We start from the raw sequence: 23896 nt of genomic DNA, 5'->3' as shown, positions 1-23896 counted from the left end.
TGAGAACAAAACTGGTTTCAATATAAAAGGCATGAACTTTTGTTCTGATTTGAAGTGACAGGGTGGGATATCACAATAACAATGTAATAACTGCACAGATGCAATTATGTAAGAGGTGCTGGATTATTTAATTATTTCATAAACTTCTAGACCCACTAATACATTAATTTAAGGAAACAACATTTGTGTGACGACTTTTCAGTAAACTTCACAAGGGTTCTGAAGACGTCTCTGGTTCTTAACAAAGTGAGAAGCCGATGAGCCAGAGAGCTTTTTAATATTTTAATTATTTATGTGCCTGGAATTCTTGATCTTCCTCTGTGGCAGACATTATGTGACCAGATGTGTTCAGTTTGTAACACTCTCCTTTGAACACCACTTCGCCCTCTCGTTTTTGTGATTATTTATTTTCCGCCCATGTTGTTGTTGTTTGTTAATTGGAAATGCATTAATTGGGTCATGGTGCGCCCCGGACCACCTTGTGGTTTGGACAACTGCATCCCAATGCGAGAATTAACTTCCACGTGTTCAAGAACCACTGATCAGCCAAAACACGTTGAACACGAGGTCAAGTTGTGAAGTTTGAATGGTTTAGATTTGTTCAGATAAAGACTTTTCCAACTTTAGTTTCTCTGCTGTATAGGGCTGCATGATTATTGCTCAAATGAAGACACAAAGGATTTCAATCAACAGCTACATTGGGGATTAAATAAATAGACCAATGCTTTCACCTCCATACTTTATTATATTCCTACTGTTTTGTGATATATAAATATACAGAAAGAAGTGAAGGAATATTTACCTTGAAGTCAAACGCGGAGCAGTTTGAGAGCAAAATTAAAAGCCTTAATGAACAATTTAATGGGGAAGTCCACCTATGTGTCCTTGGGGAAGACAATTAACCCAGAGGCCGTTCCTGCAGCGTATGAATGGGTGTGAATGGCTAGTTGTCCTGATGGGTGGGATCTCATTGCATGGTCGCTCGTGCCATTAGTGTATGAATGAGTGTTAATAGGTGTGATGACACATAGTGTTACAGCGCTTTGAGTGGTGGAGAGACCATAAAAGCACTATACAAGTACAACTCTGTTCATCATTTACCAATAGTTGGAAGCCAAGATTGCAATTAATGTTCGATTTATTGTGGACATCAGTGGTATCCAGCATGTCTGTCTTCTACACAGTCACTTACTGTAACAAACTGCTTTTACCTCCCCAGGCTGTCGGGGTGGTAACAGGGGGCAGGCTCCCTTCAGCCGGGAGTGAAGGGTGCCTGCAGGGCTGATGCTGCGGAGGCTGTCAAGAGTTTTATTTGTGGGACGCGCACTGCGCCGAAGGTGTGCAGGTGGCCCTGTTAATGAGCCATGTAGAGGAGATGTAGACTTGTCAGCTCATCCACGTGAGCGTTGATCGGTCACACGGCCGGTGTACATTTGAATAAACTGCATTCTACATCCCTCCGCATTCAGCTATGATCACTTTGTGAGCTTAGCTGGTGGAGCCGTGAACTGTTTTGCAAATGACATCACCAATCGCTGCATAAACATCTGGAGCTGCCTGAAACAGCTCAGCGCTGGGTTGGATGGTAAGTGTCTTCAGAGACAACACAGCTGTATGAGCTGGATGTGCACAGAGCTTTGCCTCCCTTTGCTTAGTGCGCAAGATATACAAGTTTAAACAACGATGCTTCACTAACTAGAAGAGTTTTTTTTCTGACTGGCTCACACGGTTCTTAGGTAGTTAAATGGATTGTTCAGTGAAAATGGAAATGGGGTTTGGATGAGAAGACCATCCTATTCACAGTTGTGTGTCATCGGTGAAACAATAAAACCAAAACATCCAACACTATGGTGGTCTACTTTCCCTCCCACAGAACCACTTTATCTCACTCTCCACTGATGTGTGTGCTGCCTGTGGACACCTTTTCTTTTTCTCTTCCATCTCCTTCTCCCTCTCCACATCCCTGCTCTCCCTCCATGTGTGTGCTGTGTTAGCTTCTCCTGTGATCCCGCAGTCTTTTTAATACATATTTAATGCCCTAATGATTATATGCTATTCCATCTGCGGACATCCTTGTAGAGGGAATCAATGGCTTTTCCTCTTCTAATGATGCCAGGAAACGTCTTTGTCCAACTGTCTGGGAGGTGGGGGAGACACAGTAAACCTGAGTTGCTCTTTCCTACACTTTAGACAGGCATCCACAATGAAGACAAAGACTCAGCAATTCCTGCACCCAACTGTTGGTGTTTACCGGCACATGATTCTGTGTAGTTCTACTTTTGTACGACTTAACAGCGTGTATTTATCAGGCCAGACAGCCACAGCAGTTGCTGGTATCGGCCCGAATGCGGAAGACCAATGGTTACGTTCCGGAAACACATTTGTCTTTCTTTCAGGTCCAAAATGGGTTTGGATAAGGAGCCGGGCTTAATTCACCTGGAAGCCAGCGTTTCTGAAGGACGTGAGTAATTGGCGCTCTGTTTTCTCCTGTCTTTCTTCTATATGAGCATTGTGCTTAAGTGGAGAGGAATGGGGAGTTTGTGTGGACAAATCTGCTGAAGAGTAATGTCTGGAAATGGCCGAGACTTGTGACTGACAATGGCAATGAATTAAAAAAGTGACTTTAAAACTTCACTAAGCTAAATCAATTGCTTTATAGAGAACTCTAAACGAATGACAATTAAATCCAACTTAGTCTGGTATCAAAATCCTCTAGAAACATGTCATTTACTCCATTATTTATTTGTTGTATTAAATAATACCATATTAGTTGTCTGTCAGCACAACTTTCAACTTTCTGGATTCATTAATCTGCTATGAATATGACAAACTTCAATATGACTGTTAAAATTGACCCCTCCCTCAGGCAGTGGCTACAAACACACAGCTGAATGAAGCATACAGTATAAATACAGCAGCAAGCGTCAGGGCAATCTTCCTTATCACCAGCGGAAATGCGTCATAACTTTTTGGAAAAAGACAAAAAGAGGAAAAAATCCTAGTTCAATTTACATTTATTTACTCGGAACGCATTACAGGGAATCAAGACGTCTACGACATTAATTCCTTTACACATGCAGACCTTCAAGATGTAAACGTCGCTAAGACAATATCAAATGTCTCTTGGTTTCAGCAGTTTAAAATTAAATGTTTGTATAGAACCACATTAGTGTTACCATGGCGGACATGGAGCAGTACAAGTAATGGCAAATGGTAAATGGACTGTACTTGTATAGCGCTTTTCTAGTCTTCCGACCACTCAAAGTGCTTTAACACTACATGACATAATTCACCCATTCACACCCTTTCATACGCTGATGACAGGAGAACCACACACAGTGACACCTGCCCATCAGTAACTACCAATCATACACTGTAGTCACAGCTACAGGAGCAATGTTGTGTCCAAGGACACAACGACGTGCGGGTCAGCCGGGCCTGGGATCGAACCGACAACCCTCTGATTGGAGGATGACCGTGCTCCCCACTCACCCACAGTCGCCCACAAGTGTGTACGGAATAATGTCAACAGAAAGTATCTTACTGCAGCCTCTGCTGTCTGATATTCCACTTTTAAAAATTCCTTTATCTATGTCCATTTCAGTGCATGTGCCCCAAAACCCCAAAGTATTTGTCCCCCCTCTCCATCAGCACCCTTTGGCTTTGTCCTCAATCATACATAAAACACATAACAAACATGAGTAAATGTTGCTGTCGCAGAGCCACATACTATTGATCATGTGCTTCACAACGAAGCTGACATTTATTTGGCGGCGGCTAACATGCGGTGCTCTCCGCCGGCGCCGCGACTGAAGGCAAAGAAAGCAATTGGCCTCAGTGGTCATCTGTCTCCCGCTCTGACTGCAACCACTTTATTGACACAAGTAACGCAGGAAGCCAAAGAGCTCAGCTTCCTTTCTCCACTGGCTGATGCAGTTGCTGATACCAGGATTTGATGTTTGTGTGTGTGTGTGTGTGTCTTTACGCCTGGGAGCAGAGGCGCTGTATGTCACCTGCAAGCTACAGAACTGCACCGATGCCAACAAGGGGAAACCGTTCCCCGGCTACATTGACCCCAACTCTCTGGTTGTGCAAGATGAGTATGTGTTTGTCCAGGTAGGTAGTTCTCCAGTTTGCTAAGTAAAAAACATTTTTCAAGGTCAAGGTCAAGTTGTATGTTGTGCAGCTGTGTGGCTCCCTGTGGTATCATCTGTATTTTATTCTACATGTCTCCAAAGTGTCACTCAACAAATTCCTCACCTGTAGGTGTCAACCGCCGGGAGGCCGATCTACTATGTGTCTGCTAAAAGGGATGTCTTTACACCAATGAAGCTGCCCAAGTACACACTGCCCAAGGTAACAAATAATTTGCCAATCTAAATTCAGTTCACTAAATGCCACGATATCTTCAATCAACCGCCTGATTAAACTGTTATTACTTGGTCAAATGGTAGTTACTAGTTACTGTTGATTATTATACGACATGAGCAATGGAAGAAGTCCTTTCACAAACGTATTTAACTATTTGTGTTTAGAGGAGGATGGATAGATGGGTCAACAAACAGAAGACTTTCACCCAGAGTACAGATGTTTGTGTCCCATTTGAAAGCTAGAGTCACTGTTGACTTAATTTACGGTACTTTTGTCATGAATCATATATCTAATAATCATAACGTACTTAAGTTTTGTGACAAAGATACTCCTTTTAATCCAGGCTACAATATTTTAAGTATTAGCTTTGTTGACTAAACCATCTGAAGCATTAGAAGGGCGATAACAATTGATCACGTCTGTTCAATCGTCTGGCAAAATTCTTATTGTGTGATTAAAAATAAAATAATTCATCCATTGTAAGAGTTCATATCGTATCATAGGTAAACAATGGCGCCCCTTGTGGTTTTGTAGTTTTCAGCATTTAAAAAAGCAGGTATTACGCTGTCAGCTCTTTTTGGTCCCGAGCTGCAGTAAGACGTCAGTTCATCGCCGGCTCTGCATCACATTCTCTTTTAGTTATTTATGGGCAAATCAAGGCCAAAAGTGACTCACAGTGGTTTCCGCAATTGTTATTCTGCGCTACTCTGTGCACGCATGGCCTCACTTGTCACATCCCTATTGACAATTAGACATGTTTTATTCAATCAAGCCCAGGGCGCCCCGGTTGCTGTCGGCTCATTGCAAGGTGTTATTGGCACGGCCAGAGGTAGATGAAGCACACAGCCAAACAGCACGGCCACCGCTGCATAATATCTGCCCAATAGACCTGACGTAGTGATATTCATTCTACTATCCTCTCAATAAAATAGGTGAATACAGAGGAAGGAACAATTCAGATTTTATATAAATGCAGCAAGGGTATAAAAACACAATACAATCTAGACATGTAAGACAACAACAGTGAACATAAATTGACAAAAAGCACTTCTTTTAGACCTAAAATGAAGAATATTACTTTACACTTGACCTTTGGGTCAAATTGTAGATTCCTACCTATGGAACTGATGATCTGAAAGAGGAAGTTAATATTAATCCCTAATACAGAGTATTATGTATCATTCTGGTGTTAACTTTGCCTCTCTGTCAGGACCTGCATGTGATCAGTACGGATGAAAACCGAGTGGTAGCAGCGGTTCAGGAGTGGAACCAGAACGAGACCTACAACCTGTACGTGTCGGACACATCTGGGGTGTACTATACTCTGGCTTTGGAGAACGTGGTCAGCAGCATGGGCCATGAGGGCAACGTCATGGTTGACCTCTACGAGGTAAACATCCATCCTTCCACCCATCCTTCCTTCCAACCGCCCTTCCTTCCATCCATCTGCTGCTCCACGTCCTCTTTGCCACAACGGTACGGTACAATGCCAGTATTACTGCTGGTGCCACCTCAAATCTTAGGCTCAGTTTTACCCTCAGCGGTGAACAAGAGCCCAGCGTTTTAGGCCCTGGTATCCTAGCAGGATATATATGAATTGGGATGAATGAGTGATTCATTTCCCGAAGCCAATATCTCAGGGTATTCTTTAAATGTGGTCATCAAGTATCATGCTTTGCTGGAAGTTCAATTCTTTCACTTTAAATGGCTTTATTGGCATGACTGGTCACGGTACATTTAGCCAAAGCATATTTATGTTGAAAAGTATTAAAATCTATAATAATCTAAGCAGGGGAGTTCAGACATTTTACTCTGTCCTTTAGTAGTTATGTTTAACTGTGTATGGTGGTTGAGTCTAAATGCTGGTACGTTGAGTTCCTATTGGCCCTGGCATATTGGCGGAGCGGGTTCCTGAGCTCAGCCACAATACCTGCTGATCTGCAGGGCTTGGTAATGATATGGGCGAGGGAGTCATTACCTTTTACCCCCATTCAATTTTCTCAATGGACTTAATTCTAAATGAATGTTATTTTTGCATGTTTAGTAATATTGGAGAGGGAGCCTTGTTCAACGCCCACAGATGGCCAGTAAACATTGATTTAACAATATTTATATTTGAAGAACGATAAAACCATCTTTTTTTGTTAAAATTAAATAATTAAAGTACTAAACAGGACAAGTCTGCCATGTGACTTCCAATAACCTTGTGGAACAGCCCTGTGTACCAGATAGAAGCTAGTTTACATGTATGGTAAACAAGTATGTGCGGTGTAGCTGTGTAACGTTTTTTAATAAATCCAATGTTATTGAAGACATCATGCTTGCTGAGGAATTTCAAAAGTGTGGCATTCATGAAACTATAGAAAACCACTTTGTTTTAGTCTGTGTAAACTGGGGTTTTGAGTCCATCCACAAGTCAGCAAAGTAGTTTAAATTCCTAATCAAATTAATTAGTTTCAATAGGTTTTTTTGGTATTTCTAGTTTGTGGGTTTGATTATTTGTCAGGCCTGCATCTGATTTTTAGATTCAAGGGCCTGTATTTTAAGAACCTCTTACTCAGTATCTGGGGATTCTGATGGATTTTGGTCCTTTTAGAGCCAGTTTACAACTTTGCATGAACACATTGCTGTGTTTGCGTTGATTTGAATATAGGAGCAGAGTGTTTTAAACTGAGTCTTCCCGTGGCCAATTACCTAAAATGTCTCCTTTCATTAATTGGATTGAATGAATGTGTTTTCATTATGAGCAGGTTAGCCTGGACCAGCCCTCAGATAAGACTGCCGGGGGACTTCTTAGGACACACCAAGCTCCTCTCTCCTGTCCATATACCCTTGTTGTATAAATAAAAGTCCCATACATCGGAAATGATTCCCTCATCCAGATCCTCCAGATTAGTTTACGTTTATGTCATGTCTCGTTGGTTCAGAGTCCATTTGACCTTGGGGGGCCTCTACATAGCGGTCCTGGTGTGGTGGAGGTGACTCCTTTTTTGGGGACTTTGCTTCAGTTATCCACGTACTGCACACAGGTCCCCCCTAACCTTCTCCACCAAGTCTTCAGTATTCATTTGGCCATTTCCTTTTTTAGGTAACACTAACAAATAAAGGCCTGCTTGATGAGAGCCCAGCCCACAATTTTATTATGACCACCGATCAATATTTTAGAGCTATGAGGCAGAGATGATGTTTTGTCATTCTGGAAACAGCCCTTGCTGCTGTAGGCGAACCGTCTTCAGAGCACATTGTGTGAATACAAAGTAGTTTCAAAGTGCTGACATCAACAAGGCAAGAGGGGACTGTGCCAGGGATATAGATTTTTTTGAGGCTGAGATTATTTCTTTCTTTGATGAATAACTGCAGATATTACTTTGCAAAATGCACCTAATCCAAAGAGGAAAAGAAGTGTAGGGGGTAAGGTTTAGGCTTTGGTACGTATGCATGCATAGCTTTTAGAGCCACAGCGGCACAAAACATCTGCCAAAATATCTGAATCAGATAAGTAAGCACTTGATGATTCAACTGTCTTACTTTGGCCTCCGCGAGATAATTAAATCTGCTGTCTGATTGGGGTCGCCACCTAATACCTAGGATATGCTAAATCGCTATTCCAAGGGAGATTGAAGTATCTGTCATTACCAAAGTGAGCTTTCATCGCCTGATGTGACTGTCACTGACTCAGTTTAGGGAGTCAGATTCATTTAAGGGACACTGTGATGACTCAAAAGTCCCCCAGACAGTCAATCGTTTCCACTCAGTGTTTGGTTCTGTTTGGAATACAGAAAAAGAAGGTATATTTTCTACAACATGACTGAGATATAGACATACACTAATAAAAACTCTTTTTTTTTCAATTTTCAGTTGAGTTGTTCTCTTTCTTATTGCCCAGGTAGCAGGAATAAAGGGGATGTTCCTCGCCAACAAAAAGACGGATAACCAAGTAAAGACGCACATCACCTACAACAGAGGCAGAGACTGGAGTTTGCTGCAGGCGCCGAGCAAAGATCTGAAGGGCAACAGCATTCACTGCGTGCTAGTAAGTGTCTGTGTGTCTGCAGGCCCTCTGCCACGTTCATACGTGCTTTCGCCAGTGTGTGCGCTTCCGTCAAAGAGAGGCCTTGACAGGAGTTGACTGATCCCAGCAGCAATGAGAGAGGCCGAGCTCAGAAAGAGCAGCTCACGTCAAAGCTGAGTGCTCTGAGGCTGCTGAGCTGAAAGGTCAGCCATTTTGATTCAGTCCAATAAGCCATTAAAAAACCAAGACAAAGAGGTGTCGGACAGAAAGGGAGACTTTTCCTTTTTCCGGAAAGACCTTGAGAGTTGTTTCTTATAGTCTAGTCTAGCTATCACTCAAAGACCAAGGTTGGCCTGTTTAGAGTAAAGAATCTAACCGCATACCTCTTTAACAACGGATTCTGTTTTGTTGCTGAAACCACTACCACCCACTTCAACCTCCCTCTTCTCTACTATTCTGTGTGCATGAATGAGAAGAAGAAGGTTTGTGTCTCTGCTGCACATATTCTTGTAGCATTGGAAAAGTACAGATAAACCAATTGGTTATTCTGTGACATGCCTCGCCTTCTATCCATATTATACAGTCATTTGTCAGGAAATGTCAGAGTTTTAATAAACCTCTAAACAGCCCGTCACAACATGGCCTGCACTCATGGCATTTTGCTGGGTCATAATGAGAATTGTGTCGGTAAAGGTTAACCCAATCAAAATTAATGGTGAAACCAGCCAATGGGGAAATAGTGTTTGTGATCAAACCAGCGAGGTGGGAGGGTTGTGAATCCAAGACGATGCAACGGCCATTTAATTTCAGAAGCACCTTTTAGAGGTCTTCGGTATAATAGTTTTGATAACAGAGTTGTTTTCTTCTCGGCAGCCATACTGTTCACTGCATCTCCATCTCCACGTGTCTGCAAATCCCTACACATCTGGAAACATAGCCAGCCGGGACACCGCACCGGGGATCATTGTAGCATCAGGTAAGTGAGAGGGAATCACTTTAGAGTGACATGTTTCTCCTTTATCAGTCGCCTTGTTGTTCTGAAGTCTGAAGTAATGATATGATATATACTGATATTACTTGTATTGTTGTCTTTGACTAATAGAATGGAACCTCTGCCAGGTGCTTACAGTTTTCAACCCTTTGTCTTAGGAGGGGGCAGAGGTAGATTATCTAGCATGTGATTATCTAGCATGTGATTATCTAGCGTGTGAACCTTAATGGGTTTATGTGATTATGTGATTTGCAAATTCATGCTGGAATTTGGTGTCAGTGCAGTAATCTGGAGATTACTGCATTTCAATCAGCAGCGACAAGTCAGATAAAGAAAGATAATTGTCTTTGGTTCTTAGACCCATCAGGGAGATTTCTAATGGGGGGCCTGTTTGCCCTGATCAGAAGCTAGATACCCCCCTCCGTGGAGTCCAGACCTGGTGGTGCCTGATGAGGCTGTTACAACAATGAGATGATGAAGTTTGGGCAAGACTATAGTCTTCCTGTCTAAAGCAACGCTAGAGCTTCATTTTCTGTGATTGGAGGATTTAGGATTCCCCAAATGGCCAGTAGCTTTAAAACTGAGCCCTTTACAGCCTCTTAAAGACAACAATGGATTCATTTAGCTCAACCTTCGGCTCTGAACATTTCAATGCCACGATGTTTCCAATACAGCACTGCAGCTGTGAATGTTGACAACCTGCACGTGTCACCTGACCAAAGGGGCAGATGTCAGAACCAAACAGTATAGAGCCTCCTGTTATGAGCTCAGGAACAATGAAGCTCTTTTGTTGTTCTTTCGAATACAGACGAGGAAGCAAATACTCAGTGGAGGGAAAACAAAGAAATGGAGGGACATAAGATCAGCAGCACCTTTGGGTGAATTCACACCTCAGTGATATTTACTCCTGCACGGACCGGCACTGTCAATAACACATCCGCGCACACCTCGGCTGTCTGGACCTTTGTGATACATTGTGAATGAAACATGTTTCAGGGATGTGAGATTTAAACAATTTACTGATTTAGTTTGAGGTCTTCCATTATTCACGCTATGAAATGGCAAAAACGGCAAAAACAGAAAGCGCTTGATGTAATCTGCTTTAATCACCTTGTAAGCTGCAGGTCCCGACTGACGAGACGCACAAAGAATTTAAACAAAAGCTGATGTATTTCGGACTAAGTATTCCCATTTGTCTGAGCAGTTGCTGCTTTTAAGTGCACATTTACAGGCCATAAAAAATAAATGGCTCGTTTGTAATTTCTTCACATCCACTGACAACACAAGCAAATAGCAAAAGGAGAACCGAGGCACAAAGGTAACATCGCACCCTCTGCAGGGGCTTTGAGAATTACACAACGTCCTAATGTCCTTCTCCTGCAGGTTAAGTGCTAAATCCTGCTTTGAATTGGCTCCACTCATTATTTGGAAGTAGTGATAATAGCTAACATTTTTATTGCACACTCTTGGGTCAGAACTGGCAAAAATGTCCACCTGAAATAAAGGATGAACTGAAACATTTGGGTTTTTAAAGGCCAAAGATCACAGTAACCACGCAACAGTTTTTTTTACCATAAATCAGGAATTCATATGCATATTTCAAACTAAGCCTAATATCAAAAAGACAACGCTGATGTAAACTGCATCTTGTAAATACGTGAAGAGTTAATACAGTTTGTCTTTGTAGACTAAAATAATGGAAGGTTGCGAATCACTCGCCTTTGGTGGGCTGCACACAAACACTGAACATCTTCATCGACAGTTCTCATGAAGTGAGAACATCAGCAAGGTCCGCAAAATGGAGGTTCTATGCTGGTATTCACAAAATGTAGGGATTGTAAAGCTAGATATTTCAAGGGGACAACCAGGCCTCTGAAACACTTACACTACTTTACAGCGTTGCATTTAACCACCTGGCACCAATTACAGGCTAAATTAAACCAATTACAGCAGTGTGCAAAGCATTAGGAAAGCTTGTCTTAATGTGCTGAAAGACGAATACAGTAATCTGGATTTATTGGTTAATTCGGGGGTTTGGGTAAATGTCGCACCGCACAGTCGATCTTCTGGAGCTCTGTAATTACAGCTCCAGTCTGCAGCTGCAGGCTGGAGCCCCCCGCTTTATTACCGCTGCTGGTGGGGAGGCTTTTTATATAATTTGGGATTCATTTCATCTCGAATGGAATTTGTTGTGTCTACATTATGTCATTATGTCAAGCACTTACTGTTTGTCCTCTGCCTGTCTGCCGCGTTACTTCCAGGCTCCATCGGCTCAGAGCTGACAAGCAGCAACGTCAGCGTCTTCGTCGCCTCGGATGCAGGAAACACATGGAGACAGGTGAGGCTGCTTTTTCACTGTAATTATACTGATGGTACTGCCATATACTGCCATCCTCAATATGTACATAGTATTTACTACGAGGGGCATTGCACAAACATTGTTTTTTCGGCATGAATTCAGCATGAATTGTCATTTCTCTTCACCTTCCTCAAGCCGCAATCTAAACAACTTTGATTAACAATAACAGCCATGTTTGTTGTTTTAGTGCATAATGATATTTTTCGGGGAGTGGCTTTGGAGGGTGGCAGGAAGGGGCGGACTTGTCAGTGTTACAGCTACTTTCATTGGAGAACAGTTGGCAAGCGTTTTATTTGGGTAGGTGAATTCCTGCTGGTTTCTCGAATAAATCCAACCCCAGCTTTAATTCTACCCATCAGTCCGTTAGGCTCAATGTCATTTTTCCAATGACGCACAGCCACTCACTATCAACTAAACTACATGGTACCACTACAAATATCCACCCCTTTTCTCGCTCCCTGATTTGATCATATAACCTCATTAGTCACCCCCTGCCTGCAATGCCTATTACCTCACTGGATTTTGGCACCTTCAACTTTAGGCTTCTTATTACTTGATTTGCTTAAATTATAAATTGTTGGCGGTGTCGGATATGTAGACGTAAAAACAAGCTCCTGGAGAGTGAGTCCTTTCTTTTTCTTCTGTCCCCGCAGATCTTTAACGAGGAGTATGCATTGTTGTATCTCGACCAAGGAGGAGCCTTGGTTGCAATAAGACACACTCCGCTTCCCATCCGACACCTGTGGTGAGTCATTATGACAGAGACGCCATTCGTCACACCGTGACTAATTCCCTCAGAGGAAGCTCTGGGTCTTAAGTTAGTCAAACAAAGGCATATGAATCTGTCACGTAACCCGGGGAATGATCACATCGCAGTTAGAAACCCATCAACCACGGAGAAATCTGCTTTAGCAAATTTTATTCCATTTTTATTTCTCTGTTTGAAGCCATAATGAGTCTTGTCTGCTGATGTGTTCACTGAGCAGAGCGCCTCACTGGGGTTCATGAAACCAAGTTGTTACAGTAGCCTCTGAGTCATTAGCTTGTTCTCACAGTCGGGGGGCCGGGTCAGCGCGCCTTGTGCAACATCTGTTTGCCTTCGCAGGTTGAGCTTTGACGAAGGACGCCAGTGGAACAAGTACAGCTTCACCAACACACCTCTGTTTGTAGACGGGGTACTGGGAGAGCCTGGGGAGGAGACTCTAATCATGACGTGAGTGACAAAGATTTGTCAACGTGAAACTTGATTAATCAATTACAATAGCCTCTGTGAACTCGCTCAATTAAGCATTCCGGACTGCCAGCTTTCCTTTCAAGGTCTTCCCAACATCAAAACTGTCTGTCTCCAGATTATGATCACAGGAGATCATCGCTTTGGCAGCTAGCGATATCACGAAAGTCCATTTTGAAAAACATGAAGGAAAATGATAATAAAATGGCTGCGCAAACTGACAAAAAACTTTGGTCTAAACTTTTAACAGCATTAAAGAGCGGGAAGAGCAGTTTGTATCGTTTCATTCAGCGTGTCCTCAGACACTAGAATCATGAAGATTCCTCTGTTCTTTCACATTTATCAGTAGAATAGCCCAGAGCGGGACTGTGTGCATGTGGTAAGCACAGCGCTACTCCCACAGTGCAGCAGAGATTTAGGTCTTTGGGATGTGTCACGAAACGGTTTGAGCAGCTATTACATCAATGTTTCAAGACACCTGCCATAGATGAGAGACCGACGTTCGGGCGCTGCAGGAGACTGATAGGGCGCAGCTGGAGGGAAGATGGAGAGAATAGGAAAATATAAGGCAATAGTTTTGACGAGAACCAAATAGAGGCCGGAAAAGCAGATGTGGAAAGTCTTGCACAAAGAAGAAGTTCCACCCGCAAACACGCCATTAGGTTTCATAAAACCACAATGCACTTTTTTCTTCAATCAATTTGTTTTCATTTTTACAGTAAGTGCCTGTCATGGTCCGGGGCTTCGAGAGCTAATTGATGAATTGATTGTGATAAATAGGTTGGGGTATGAATGGTGAGAGGGGTCAGTGCAGGAAAGCACACCCACTCAATTTAGCAAGAGATGAAATATTTATCTGTCTCAACCGTGGCGATTGTGTTTGATCGTTGAAACTAAAATGTGATGTTTATTATTTTTTAAAGGAATAAGGCAATTCTTTCGGAAAACAGCTCAAAATCAGTTGAAACATAATAAACAAAAGGGAAGCTGTTCAGATGACAGATCATTTTCCAGTTCCAGGTTGTGACTTGCACTTATATTTATCTATATATTCATTTAATGTTGCAATTGTGTTCGGGTGCAGTATGCCCCATTAAACCCCCCAGTCCTTGTCGGGGTGCTACAACTACTTACCTCTACTATGAGGTAAATAGGAAATATTTTGTATAATATATGTATGTATATGTTGTTGGCGACAAGTTATACAAATTAGTTCTTACCTAGACCGTAGTCCGTCTCTCCAGGAATCAAACAGTTTTTCTCCAGGCTGAGAGGGGTCAGCAACAATCTTTTTAGCTGCTTCAGGGTCCTGGAAGCGAACAAGTCCTGCAGGGACGGCAGATTGCAGCCGATCACCCTCTCTGCAGAGCCGATGACGCGCTGCAGCCGGCCCTTGTCCTTGGCTGTGGCTGCAACGTAGCAGGAGGTGATGGAGGAGCAGAGGATGGATTCCATGATGGCCGTGTAGAAGTGCACCATCATCGGCAGGTTGAATTTCTTCAGCTGCCTCAGGAAGACCAACCTCTGCTGAGCCTTCTTGGTGATGGAGTTGATGTTCAGCTCCCACGCCCAGGAAACGGAAGGAAACCACAGCGGTGACGGGGGAGTCACACAGGGTGATGGGGGGAGATGGGACTGCGTTCTTCCTAAAATCTACAACCATCTCCACTGTCTTTTATTAGCTCCGTCTTTGGAGCGTTGAGCTCCAGGTTGTTCTGGCGGCACCACGACACCAGATGGTCAGACTCATCCCCACCAGAGATCAGTCCAATGAGGGTGGTGTCATCCGCAAACTTCAGGAGCTTGACGGACTGGTGACTGGAGGTGCAGCTGTTGGTGTACAGGGTGAAAAGCAGAGGGGAAAGAACGCAGCCTTGGGGGGAGCTGCCGCTGATGGTCCGAGAGGCTGAGACATGTTTCCCCAGCTTCACGTGCTGCTTCCTTTCGGACAGGAAGTCTGTGATGCACTTGCAGGTGGAGTCGGATACCTGCAGCAGAGACGCGATGATCGTGTTGAAAGCAGAGCTGAAGTCCACAACAAGATCCTGCCGTAGGTTCCTGGGGAGTTGAGATGCTGGAGGATGAAGTGGAGGGCCATGTTGACAGCATTGTCTACAAACCTGTTGGCTCTGTAGGCAAACTGCAGGGGGTCCAGGAGGGGGTCAGTGAGGGTCTTCAGGTGGGTCAGGACTAGCCGTTCAAAAGACTTCATGACTACAGAGGTCAGGGCGACGGGCCTGTAGTCATTGAGTCCTGTGATCCTGTGGAGCTGTGGGGGATGGAGTCAGGACATTGTCTATCAAATCTGCAGTAGAGCTCATTTAGCCAGGCGGAGGTCATTCATGGAGTGGGGGGTTTTGGCTTGTAGTTTGTGAGGCGTTTAAGGCCTCTCCCAACCGAAGCAGAGTCACTTGCTGAGAACTGTTGTTGGAGTTTCTGTATTTTGACTTTGTGTACAAGACTTTGTCCCCACTCCCATATGCCTCAAGTGTCAATAGAAACTTCCTTGAACCTCAGAGTGTAACCCCCCCATCGCCGCCCCCCAGCAGTGGTTTGGTTTTGCGATGACTGCAGAAGATGAAACTTCGGAAAAGCCAAATGCCGACTGTATACACAACGTCACACAGGCGTAGGGGTTGTTTTCAACCACACGGAGAAGATGTTGTGGTCCATTTATTGGGTTCTATCATTAGCAGTGGCCCAATGCACACGTTGTCCTCTAGTGAGTAGCTATAGCTGCAGGAGCGTGTATGTGGGATCCACTCATAAACCACAGCGGGTGTGTTCATGGTGGGGAAGGAACATGCCCGTCGCTACAACATTGTGGCTCACTGGCGTGCTGAATAACGAAAACCTAGGACCCAGCCTATTCTGTATATAGTACATTTGATTGGTCATTTTGTATATATACATTTTATCTGTTTTGTATATGACAAGATTACATGGCTATTTTGCAGGATATTCGGCCATGTAAGTCATCGCTCAGAGTGGCAGCTGGTGAAAATAGACTTCAGGTCCATCTTCAATAGGAGGTGTACGGAGGCGGACTATCAGACGTGGCATCTACACAACCAGGTACAGTACATGCCAGCAAAGAGTTGTTTATCACACGCCTCAGTTGGTGGAGGAATCTAAACGTTTTAGCTCAGAATATATTTCCGCGCTAAACTGAGCTCTTGCTCGCAACTAATTCACTAGAAGTTTGACACGCATTAACCTACACAGGTTCTCCTTGGTGAAGTTCCCTCCACACTCCATTATATTACATTGCATGTCATTTAGCTTTTATCCAAACCAACTTACAAGTGTATTTCATAAAGATACAAACCCAGAAGATAAAGAAACAACATAGCACATTATAGCACACAACTACTGCAATTAACCCACAGCATTCTTAAATGATGGAGGTCTATTAAAATGCACAGGGTCTATTTTCATTCAGTGGTAGAAGAGCAGAGTCAGCAGACACAAATATCACCTTTATTATTAGATCACTGATGAGATTCTGCTCGTCTATATCTATGAAAAGATATTATCAAAGCAATAGAATCTTAATATCTCAGTTGACCTCTATTTTATTGAAGTATTGACCCCATTCTTACGCTTATCCCTAGTAGAAATCCACTACTAACACATATAGCGTTGTGCTTTGTTCCATATAATAGACCATATTTATTTACCGATATCGGGGAACAAAGACTATTCTTCTGTTTCTACAGTGTTAAGCCTGGTTTATGCTTCTGCGTTTTCAGAGCAACGCAGACGAAAGACCCCCTTGCGTGTCCCTTGCGTCGCTTTTCACACCTCCTTGCGTCCTTGCGTGTGTCGCCCCATTTTTCTAGGCTTGCGTCCCGCAGAGCACAAGGCTGTGATTGGTCCGCTAACTAGGTCCTTTATGGAGTCTCACATTTACGCTTTCATAGCCTGAGACCGCCATTATTAAAACGAAGAATGTTTACGTGAGAACGGAGCAGATTTAAGAACTTTTGTCGGAAGAAATGCGTAAATATGACCGATATAAGCCGTCATTGGCGGCTTGTAGAAGCGGGTTGGATTCATGGAGGGAGATCGCCGCAAACGCCGGTTTGCCGGTCGAGAGCTGCACAAAGTTGTGGAGGAAAATACGGGACTAATGTGTCCGCGATGAAAAGCAGCAGTGGCAATGCATGGGGCATTAAAGGCTATGATAAACAAATAAATAAATAGACGTGACTCTCTAGGTCGTCTTCAACCAAAACACGTTACTCCACCTGTTGTTCTGGCGGTGAATTGCTCTGCAACACACGCAAGCCTTTTAGAAGCATGAATTGAAACGAGTGCGTCGACGCAACGACGCAGACACAGACGCAGAAGCATGCGCCAGCCTTTACACGTCCCCCACTATGCATAGTCAACCCGTTCTCATCACCAGCCCATCACATACTGGCACTTTGTCATGCTGCTAGGTGTCAGGAGCCCACTGTTTGTTTCTTCAAGGAAACTCAAAGGCTATTTTGCTACACATTGATTTTTGTCATTTACGTCAAATCCGTCAATAGTTGCATGACTCGATCTTTTGTCCTCTAAGCCACATGATTTATTACTTGAGTTGTTCGTCACATGGTGGTTATTAGGGCCAATTAGTCAGTAAACCATGATGGTTTCCTACACCCAAGTGGTTATGTTGTCTAAACCTTACCTTCTTGTAGTGAATGTGGCTCTATGGTGGAAGGGTTTCGTCCTCCAATCAGAGGCTCGTCAGTTCGATCCTCGACTCCACTAGTCCAATTTGATCTTTCCTTGGGATGGACCAAATTGCTTTTGCATGGATACCAGTGGTTAGTCCTGGACAGGTGGCCCCTTGCATGATAGCCCCCTACCATCAGTGTATAAATGGACTTGAATAAATTAATGATGATATGTAGTGGTAAATCGTCTTGAGAAGTTGGAAGACTAGAAAAAAGAAAAACAGATTTTAGATTGAGATGGACATCCGGCTGGAGCCTCAGGCCATGCCTGGCTGCATGGTGAGCGGACTAACCCTGAAAGTTTCCCGGTTCCCAGAGCACTTATGCAGATTTTCCTATTTTGTCTGCTGATGCTCCGGATGAACCGACACTTAGGCCCCAACTTACATTAAAACTTGCCCCAAACCCTCTCAACCTGGCTGGGCCTGAAGCTGAGCCAGAAAGCCTTCAGTTATGGTCTCATCCTGTAATTGGTTGAGACACCCATATGCTCAAAGCAGGCTAATGATCAAAAAATGTAGCAAGGAAGATGAGGAGGGTCCAGGCCAATTATAGGACTACCTGCCTGTAAGTAGTGCAGATTCTAGTCTGCTGCTAAAATAATCTCAACACGGCTTCAAAACAGTCTGTTTATTTTAAGTTGAGAAAATTTGCAGGAGTTGGCAGTCTATTTGAGGACATGGCCCGGTTTTTTAAACATCTCACTACTGACACCTAATGCACAAAGAAGGAAGGTTCTGGCCATGTGAACAAAGCACCAGTGTAGAACTGCAGTGAAACTGTGTGATTGTTTCTCCTCGCCTTTTTTGTGAGCCATCTGATTTTATATTCACTTCGCACGCATAGATTTAAGGCTAAAAATGGAGCATTCGTTCATGTCAATGTCCCCCCAAAAAAGAACTGAAGCAGCACAATCTCCAGTGTGACATCTGCAACGCAGAAACAGTTGCTGAGTTTAGAGCAGCATGATGCCGTGAATATTCGCTGAACAGTAATGCAAGGCAACCAAGCTTTTCACAAACACGCTTGGTTGCATTGTGTGAATTATTAATGGTGGCAAGTTACTCATTTTTTTAAACTCTCTCCTTCTGGTTTGCTCCTGAAATTGGGCGTGCAGGGTGAGCCGTGCCTCATGGGAGTGAAAAGAATCTACCGAAAGCTGAAGCCTACGTCCAGGTGCGTTATGGGAAAGACGTACTCTGTATCGATGACGTCGGGCCCCTGTGATTGTACAGAGGCTGATTTTGAATGGTAAGTATACTTTGTTTTCCTTCGTATCTTCAGTTCTATCTGGAATCCTTGTGTATTTTTGGGGAATCGTCAGGGTATATCGGCCTCACTTTTCTCCATTTTGACGGTTCTTTTTTCTTCTACTGCTTCACAGTAGCTGTCTAAAAAAAAAAAAAACAATGTGCAGGAAATGATGCAATACGCGTGCTGACGGATGTCACCTAAACAGCCTCTTTTTGTGAAGCGGCTTTTGAAGATTAAACTCAGCCTTTCTTTGGGTTCTCCCAACACCAACAGGAGCTAGCTCCTGTTTGTTACACTATATTTTCCTGATAAAATCAGCTCTGGATCCCCCCAGTTCAGATCGCCAATTGTAAGCAGCCACATGGCTGAATCATTGATTTTTCTGTGGCACAATAAAACTTTCCCATGTTTGAGAGAAGATGACATGAAGAGAACCGTTACCTAAGATGTGCACTCCTGCTGCTTTTTTGTTGTCAACTTGTACTAGTGGAAGATCATAAATATAATCTGTAAGAAAGGCCTCAATCCAAAAAGTGTATTGATTAAAAAACACAAATTCACCCACTAAATACCCAATGTCTAATCTTATGTCTATACAACTCGGACCTCTTCAAAGCTATTGTTCTTCAAAGTGTGTGTATTTGTCACTGGATAATAATAATTTCACCTGAATACAAATGCATACTCACAGATTGACTCTTTCCTTTATAAGTGTCGTTACAGATCATTCTTTTCCACATCCTCACAACCCGCTTTCTTTCTGGTGTTAATTCAATTACATTAGTGTTGATTTTATTTCGAGCTTTGGACACAAATCTGCGGGTCTCTGGAGTGAGGCAGCTCTCGGAATAAGCACCATAAAAAACATAAATCACCAAGCTAATTGCTTTCATTAACAATCCCAACACTTTTGCATCTGTGTGCATGTCGCACTAATTGGGGCAATCTGTCCCTCTCATTTTGGGGACACAGTGCTCTGCTTGGACATTTACAGGACAAAACAACTTGTGGGTTGTGTTTAAAAAGCAGAAGCACAGAATAGTCACTGTTACTTCTGAGGACAAACAGCATACATTTGACATGTATTTTTCCCCAGTGTGCAAGAAATAAAAAGTAGCTGATCTTTTTCAGCCTAAATTTCATATTTTTATTAGTTTTTGGTTAATATTTTTGTCAGAATTATTGTTTATTTTAATTAGAAGTACCTAAAATATTGTTTTTCTCGTCTTTCAGTGCTTCCTCTGTGGTTTCTCGGTGGATAACTGTATTGCCCGCTCTGATCATTACAGTGATTATGGATACGAGAGAAGAACCAACGGAAAGTGCACCCCTGCCTTTTGGTTCCATCCATCAACGATGTCCAGGAGTTGCACCACAGGGATGACGTTCCTGAACAGCACCGGGTAAGCACACACCTTCGTGCTATCCAACATCAATCGCACACAATTTCTAGAATGAAAAGATTTTCTTAACTTGGAGAAATGACATTCAAAACTCATTCCAGAAGACGTCCCGTCGCTTATCTGGATGATCCACAAAACTCAGTCTATTTTCTTTCTTTTTACTTGTCACATGCGGCAAACAAATGAAGGGCATCGTTCTGCATCTTCTTCTGGGTTCATATAATGTAGATTCACAGTCTGTATTTAACTGCGCTGTTAGGCGCTGTTAGATATAGACAACAATCCATTTTTGTCTGTGGGTTTGTTTTTCAAGAACCAACATACATTATAAGAGTGTTTTAAATTTTGGTGGAGTTCTGAAACGTGACAGGTTCGGTACTGCTAAACGTTAGCAGTGAAGTTTCCTTCACTTTCTTGGAGCCAACGAGGAAAGGGCGGAAACGTACGGTGAACACACTCACCCTGAATGGGTACTTATTCACATCCAGCTGATGGAGGCCATGACTCCACCGACAGTGACAGTCAGTATAGACTATGTGCTGCTGGTGAGGGAGCAGTACGAGTGAGAGGCCTACGAGCCGAGCGTGAGGGGATGGGGGGATTATTATTATTAAATACTAAATATTCTGTTGATGATGTTTTCAAGTAAAATTTTGTCTTGTCTCAACAATATTATCATAGTCATTTTTCTCCTCCAGCTACAGGAAAGTGGTCTCTAATAACTGCACGGCTGGAGTCAGTGTGCAGTACAAAGCCAAAAGGGAGCAGTGTCCTATCCAAGCCCCCAAAGGTCTCCACCTGGTCACCAAGGAGGGAACGCTGACAGCCACACTGGGCACCAACATCACCTTCCTGGTCTTTCTGGAGGAGGTAAGCTGTTTTCTTTTCAACATATACAGCAGTTAAGTACACCATTTAGAATGCAGTATTTCCTATAATCACATTGTCTCATCCATGTGACACATTCTGACACTGAAGGCACTTTGACAACATATAACAATAACAGTTTTTCATATAATGTTGCATTTCATCAATCATCCGTTCCATGAAGTTGTTTTAACTTCTTTTGTGCCAGACGTTGGATGTTCAGTTTCTCATCTTCTATGGCGAGAGGGTTGCGGTGTGGGGGTGCAAGGTACACGCAGACACGAGGAGAACAAACTCTGGGTAGATTAGAACCCAGGATCTTCTTGCTGTGAGCCTCGTTGTATGGGTGATACATTTTAAAATGTAAAACTGAGCTGATAATCCCGCTTATAAATATGTGTCCTTCTTGCACCACTGACCACGGATGTGTAGGAGAACTAGATACGAGGCCATCGCTCACTCTTGCTGCTGAAAAGAAATGAATAATCTCCTGTGGCCCATGGAGCGTTTCCCCCACAGGCCGCTATAATGACAGAGAGGTCTCTAACCCATTTGACGCGAAGGCTCCATCTGAAAACTGGATTTTTCTTTTGATTCATAAAAGCTTTTTTATTTGTAAAGCATCATTTTGCAGTTTTCATAATACCTGCAATTAGCTGCTCCCTCGCTTTCTGAAAGACCTTCATTCATAAACAATGAGACAGTAAAATTAGTCAGATGGAAATGGGATCCTATAACATGAGGCAAATGAAACACTACAAAATAGATAATTAAATATATCAGACTAAACATTTTTGGAACGTCCTGTTAGCCAAATTACAAATTCTACAATGGTCATGACCGTGCCTGACTGGTTAGGGTAAGAATATTAGTCAGAGCCAATATGAAGCAGACGAGATGGCTAATGCATCTGCGATAATGCAAAGAAAATATTTTCTTTATCGATTTCGCTCAGAAGACATTACACATTTTTATCAGCTAAGTTGTGAGATTCATTAAATATGGAAAGATGAAAGGAAGGTTTTTAACTCTGAAGCCCAGTTTAGACGTTATGTTGAGTGGGGCCTCTGCGAGAGGACAAAGTGCTCCGAGCAACGTAGCGCCTCACTTGGAACCCGAGTCCCTCGGTGGGAGATAACAGGCCGGAGCTGCACATTCCCTAAAAGCGTTTGCCTGTGCAGGGCGACGGGGCGAGGACAAGCATCACGCTGGACTTTGGAGACGGCCACGCTCTGACGTACTCCAATGTGAGCTCCATCGAGGACGGAATCAAACACATCTATAAGGCTGTGGGAATCTACCGGGTGACTGCAACCGGGGAGAACAGCCTCGGCTCAGAGAGCGCCACGCTCTACCTGCACGTAACATGTGAGACGTCGAGGGGCTTTTTGAGATTTGTACTCTAAATGTGCATATGTATTTATTTAGATGCGAAAATCTCCCATGTTTCCGCTCATGCTTCTGGCTCTTTCAGCTTTCCCCTTTAAAAAAAAAAAGAAATCAGTAGAATTGTCAGCTCGTGCACGGCGTTCCACATTCTGGGCTTCATCTCTTCACAGAACATGCTCGTCTTCCATAAGCACACAGACAAGTGAGATAGAACAAATCCCATTACACTTCCACTCAAGTCAGCTTATGCTTAACAGCCGCTCGGCCCACAGGAGCCGCGGCGGACTCTGCTGACCACCCCTGGTGTGTTCATGGATGACAGATGTAACAGAGCTGACGTATTGATCCGCCAATCTGTCGATCCTACGTGCCGGCTGAACAAATAGAGTCAACTTAGGCTCAAGAGTGCGCCGAGTGAAAAATAACACACATATGGCAGGCAACAGTCCCAGTATAGAACTGTCCCCAACCCAAAACCCACATGTATTTGTCAAAGGAAAATAAAGCTGTTCTGTCCTTTTTTTATATATATTATATATGTGTGTGTGTGAGTAGGTCAGCTGGAGTACATCCATCTCTCGGCCCCCTTTGTGGCCGTGAGGAATAAGGAAGTGAACCTGACTGCTGTCCTGTGGCCCAGCCAAGTGGGAACAGTCACCTACATCTGGTGGATCGGAAACAGCACGGAGGTACACTCAACCCCTTTGCGCCGAAAAGCTTTTAATGCACCTTAGTAGGATCTTGATCCGCGTAGATCAATAAAAATGTGGGATGTGTGTCATTATATTCAAAAGGTGCAATGTCACATGTGAATATCAGATAGTAGATTATCATTTCACCTTTATTAGTGTCACACCAGCTTAAATCACAGTTCATTGTTATTGCAACATACATGTGTATATATATATATATATATATATATATATATATATATACTGTGGGTGAGTGGGGAGCACGATCGTCCTCCAATCAGTGTCACGGTGTGGTTTTATTTCCTGTCTTATTTTGTAGTTTTCTGCTTCTTGTCTCCCTGGGTAACTTCACTTCCTGCCTTGTCCGGTCGTCCCCTGTGATTTTCTGATTGTTTCCACCTGTGTCCAATCACCTGCACCTCTCTAGTGTATTTAGGCGGTGTGTGTCTCCTGTCACTTGTCGCGTCATTGTCTATCGTGGATGTTTCTTGTCGATGTTTCTTGGTCCCTGCCTGTATTTTTGCCACGGTTCCTGTGTGCGTTTTTGCCCCTTGGCCTTTGCTTTTGCCTTTTGACTATTAAAGTCTTTTGTTTTCTAAA

General features: G+C 43.3%; 1 protein-coding gene across 8 annotated transcripts in view; it reads left to right on the top strand.

Annotated features, from left to right (window-relative positions):
* The window catches only part of sorcs1 (sortilin-related VPS10 domain containing receptor 1), a 115750-nt gene that overhangs the window by 81131 nt on the left and 10723 nt on the right, over nucleotides 1-23896 (top strand). For all 8 annotated transcript variants that reach the window (XR_005713107.2, XR_005713108.2, XR_013450770.1 and 5 more), the window contains exons 6-20: nucleotides 2397-2461; nucleotides 3998-4116; nucleotides 4267-4356; nucleotides 5582-5761; nucleotides 8258-8404; nucleotides 9257-9359; nucleotides 11636-11712; nucleotides 12387-12478; nucleotides 12839-12946; nucleotides 15922-16039; nucleotides 18809-18942; nucleotides 20235-20348; nucleotides 21047-21218; nucleotides 22397-22583; nucleotides 23160-23293. Coding sequence is in view for 5 of the 8 variants with exons in the window: in XM_078080671.1 (XP_077936797.1) it covers nucleotides 2397-2461; nucleotides 3998-4116; nucleotides 4267-4356; nucleotides 5582-5761; nucleotides 8258-8404; nucleotides 9257-9359; nucleotides 11636-11712; nucleotides 12387-12478; nucleotides 12839-12946; nucleotides 15922-16039; nucleotides 18809-18942; nucleotides 20235-20348; nucleotides 21047-21218; nucleotides 22397-22583; nucleotides 23160-23293 (1840 nt within the window). In the remaining 3 variants the exon portion in view is untranslated. The remainder of the gene's footprint in view (nucleotides 1-2396; nucleotides 2462-3997; nucleotides 4117-4266; nucleotides 4357-5581; nucleotides 5762-8257; nucleotides 8405-9256; nucleotides 9360-11635; nucleotides 11713-12386; nucleotides 12479-12838; nucleotides 12947-15921; nucleotides 16040-18808; nucleotides 18943-20234; nucleotides 20349-21046; nucleotides 21219-22396; nucleotides 22584-23159; nucleotides 23294-23896) is intronic.

This window comes from Gasterosteus aculeatus, chromosome 9 (genome assembly GCF_964276395.1).
Source record: "Gasterosteus aculeatus chromosome 9, fGasAcu3.hap1.1, whole genome shotgun sequence".
Classification (NCBI taxonomy): domain Eukaryota; kingdom Metazoa; phylum Chordata; class Actinopteri; order Perciformes; family Gasterosteidae; genus Gasterosteus; species Gasterosteus aculeatus.
The sequence above is the reverse complement of the archived record's forward strand: the minus strand, read 5'-3'. Positions and strand labels throughout refer to the sequence as shown.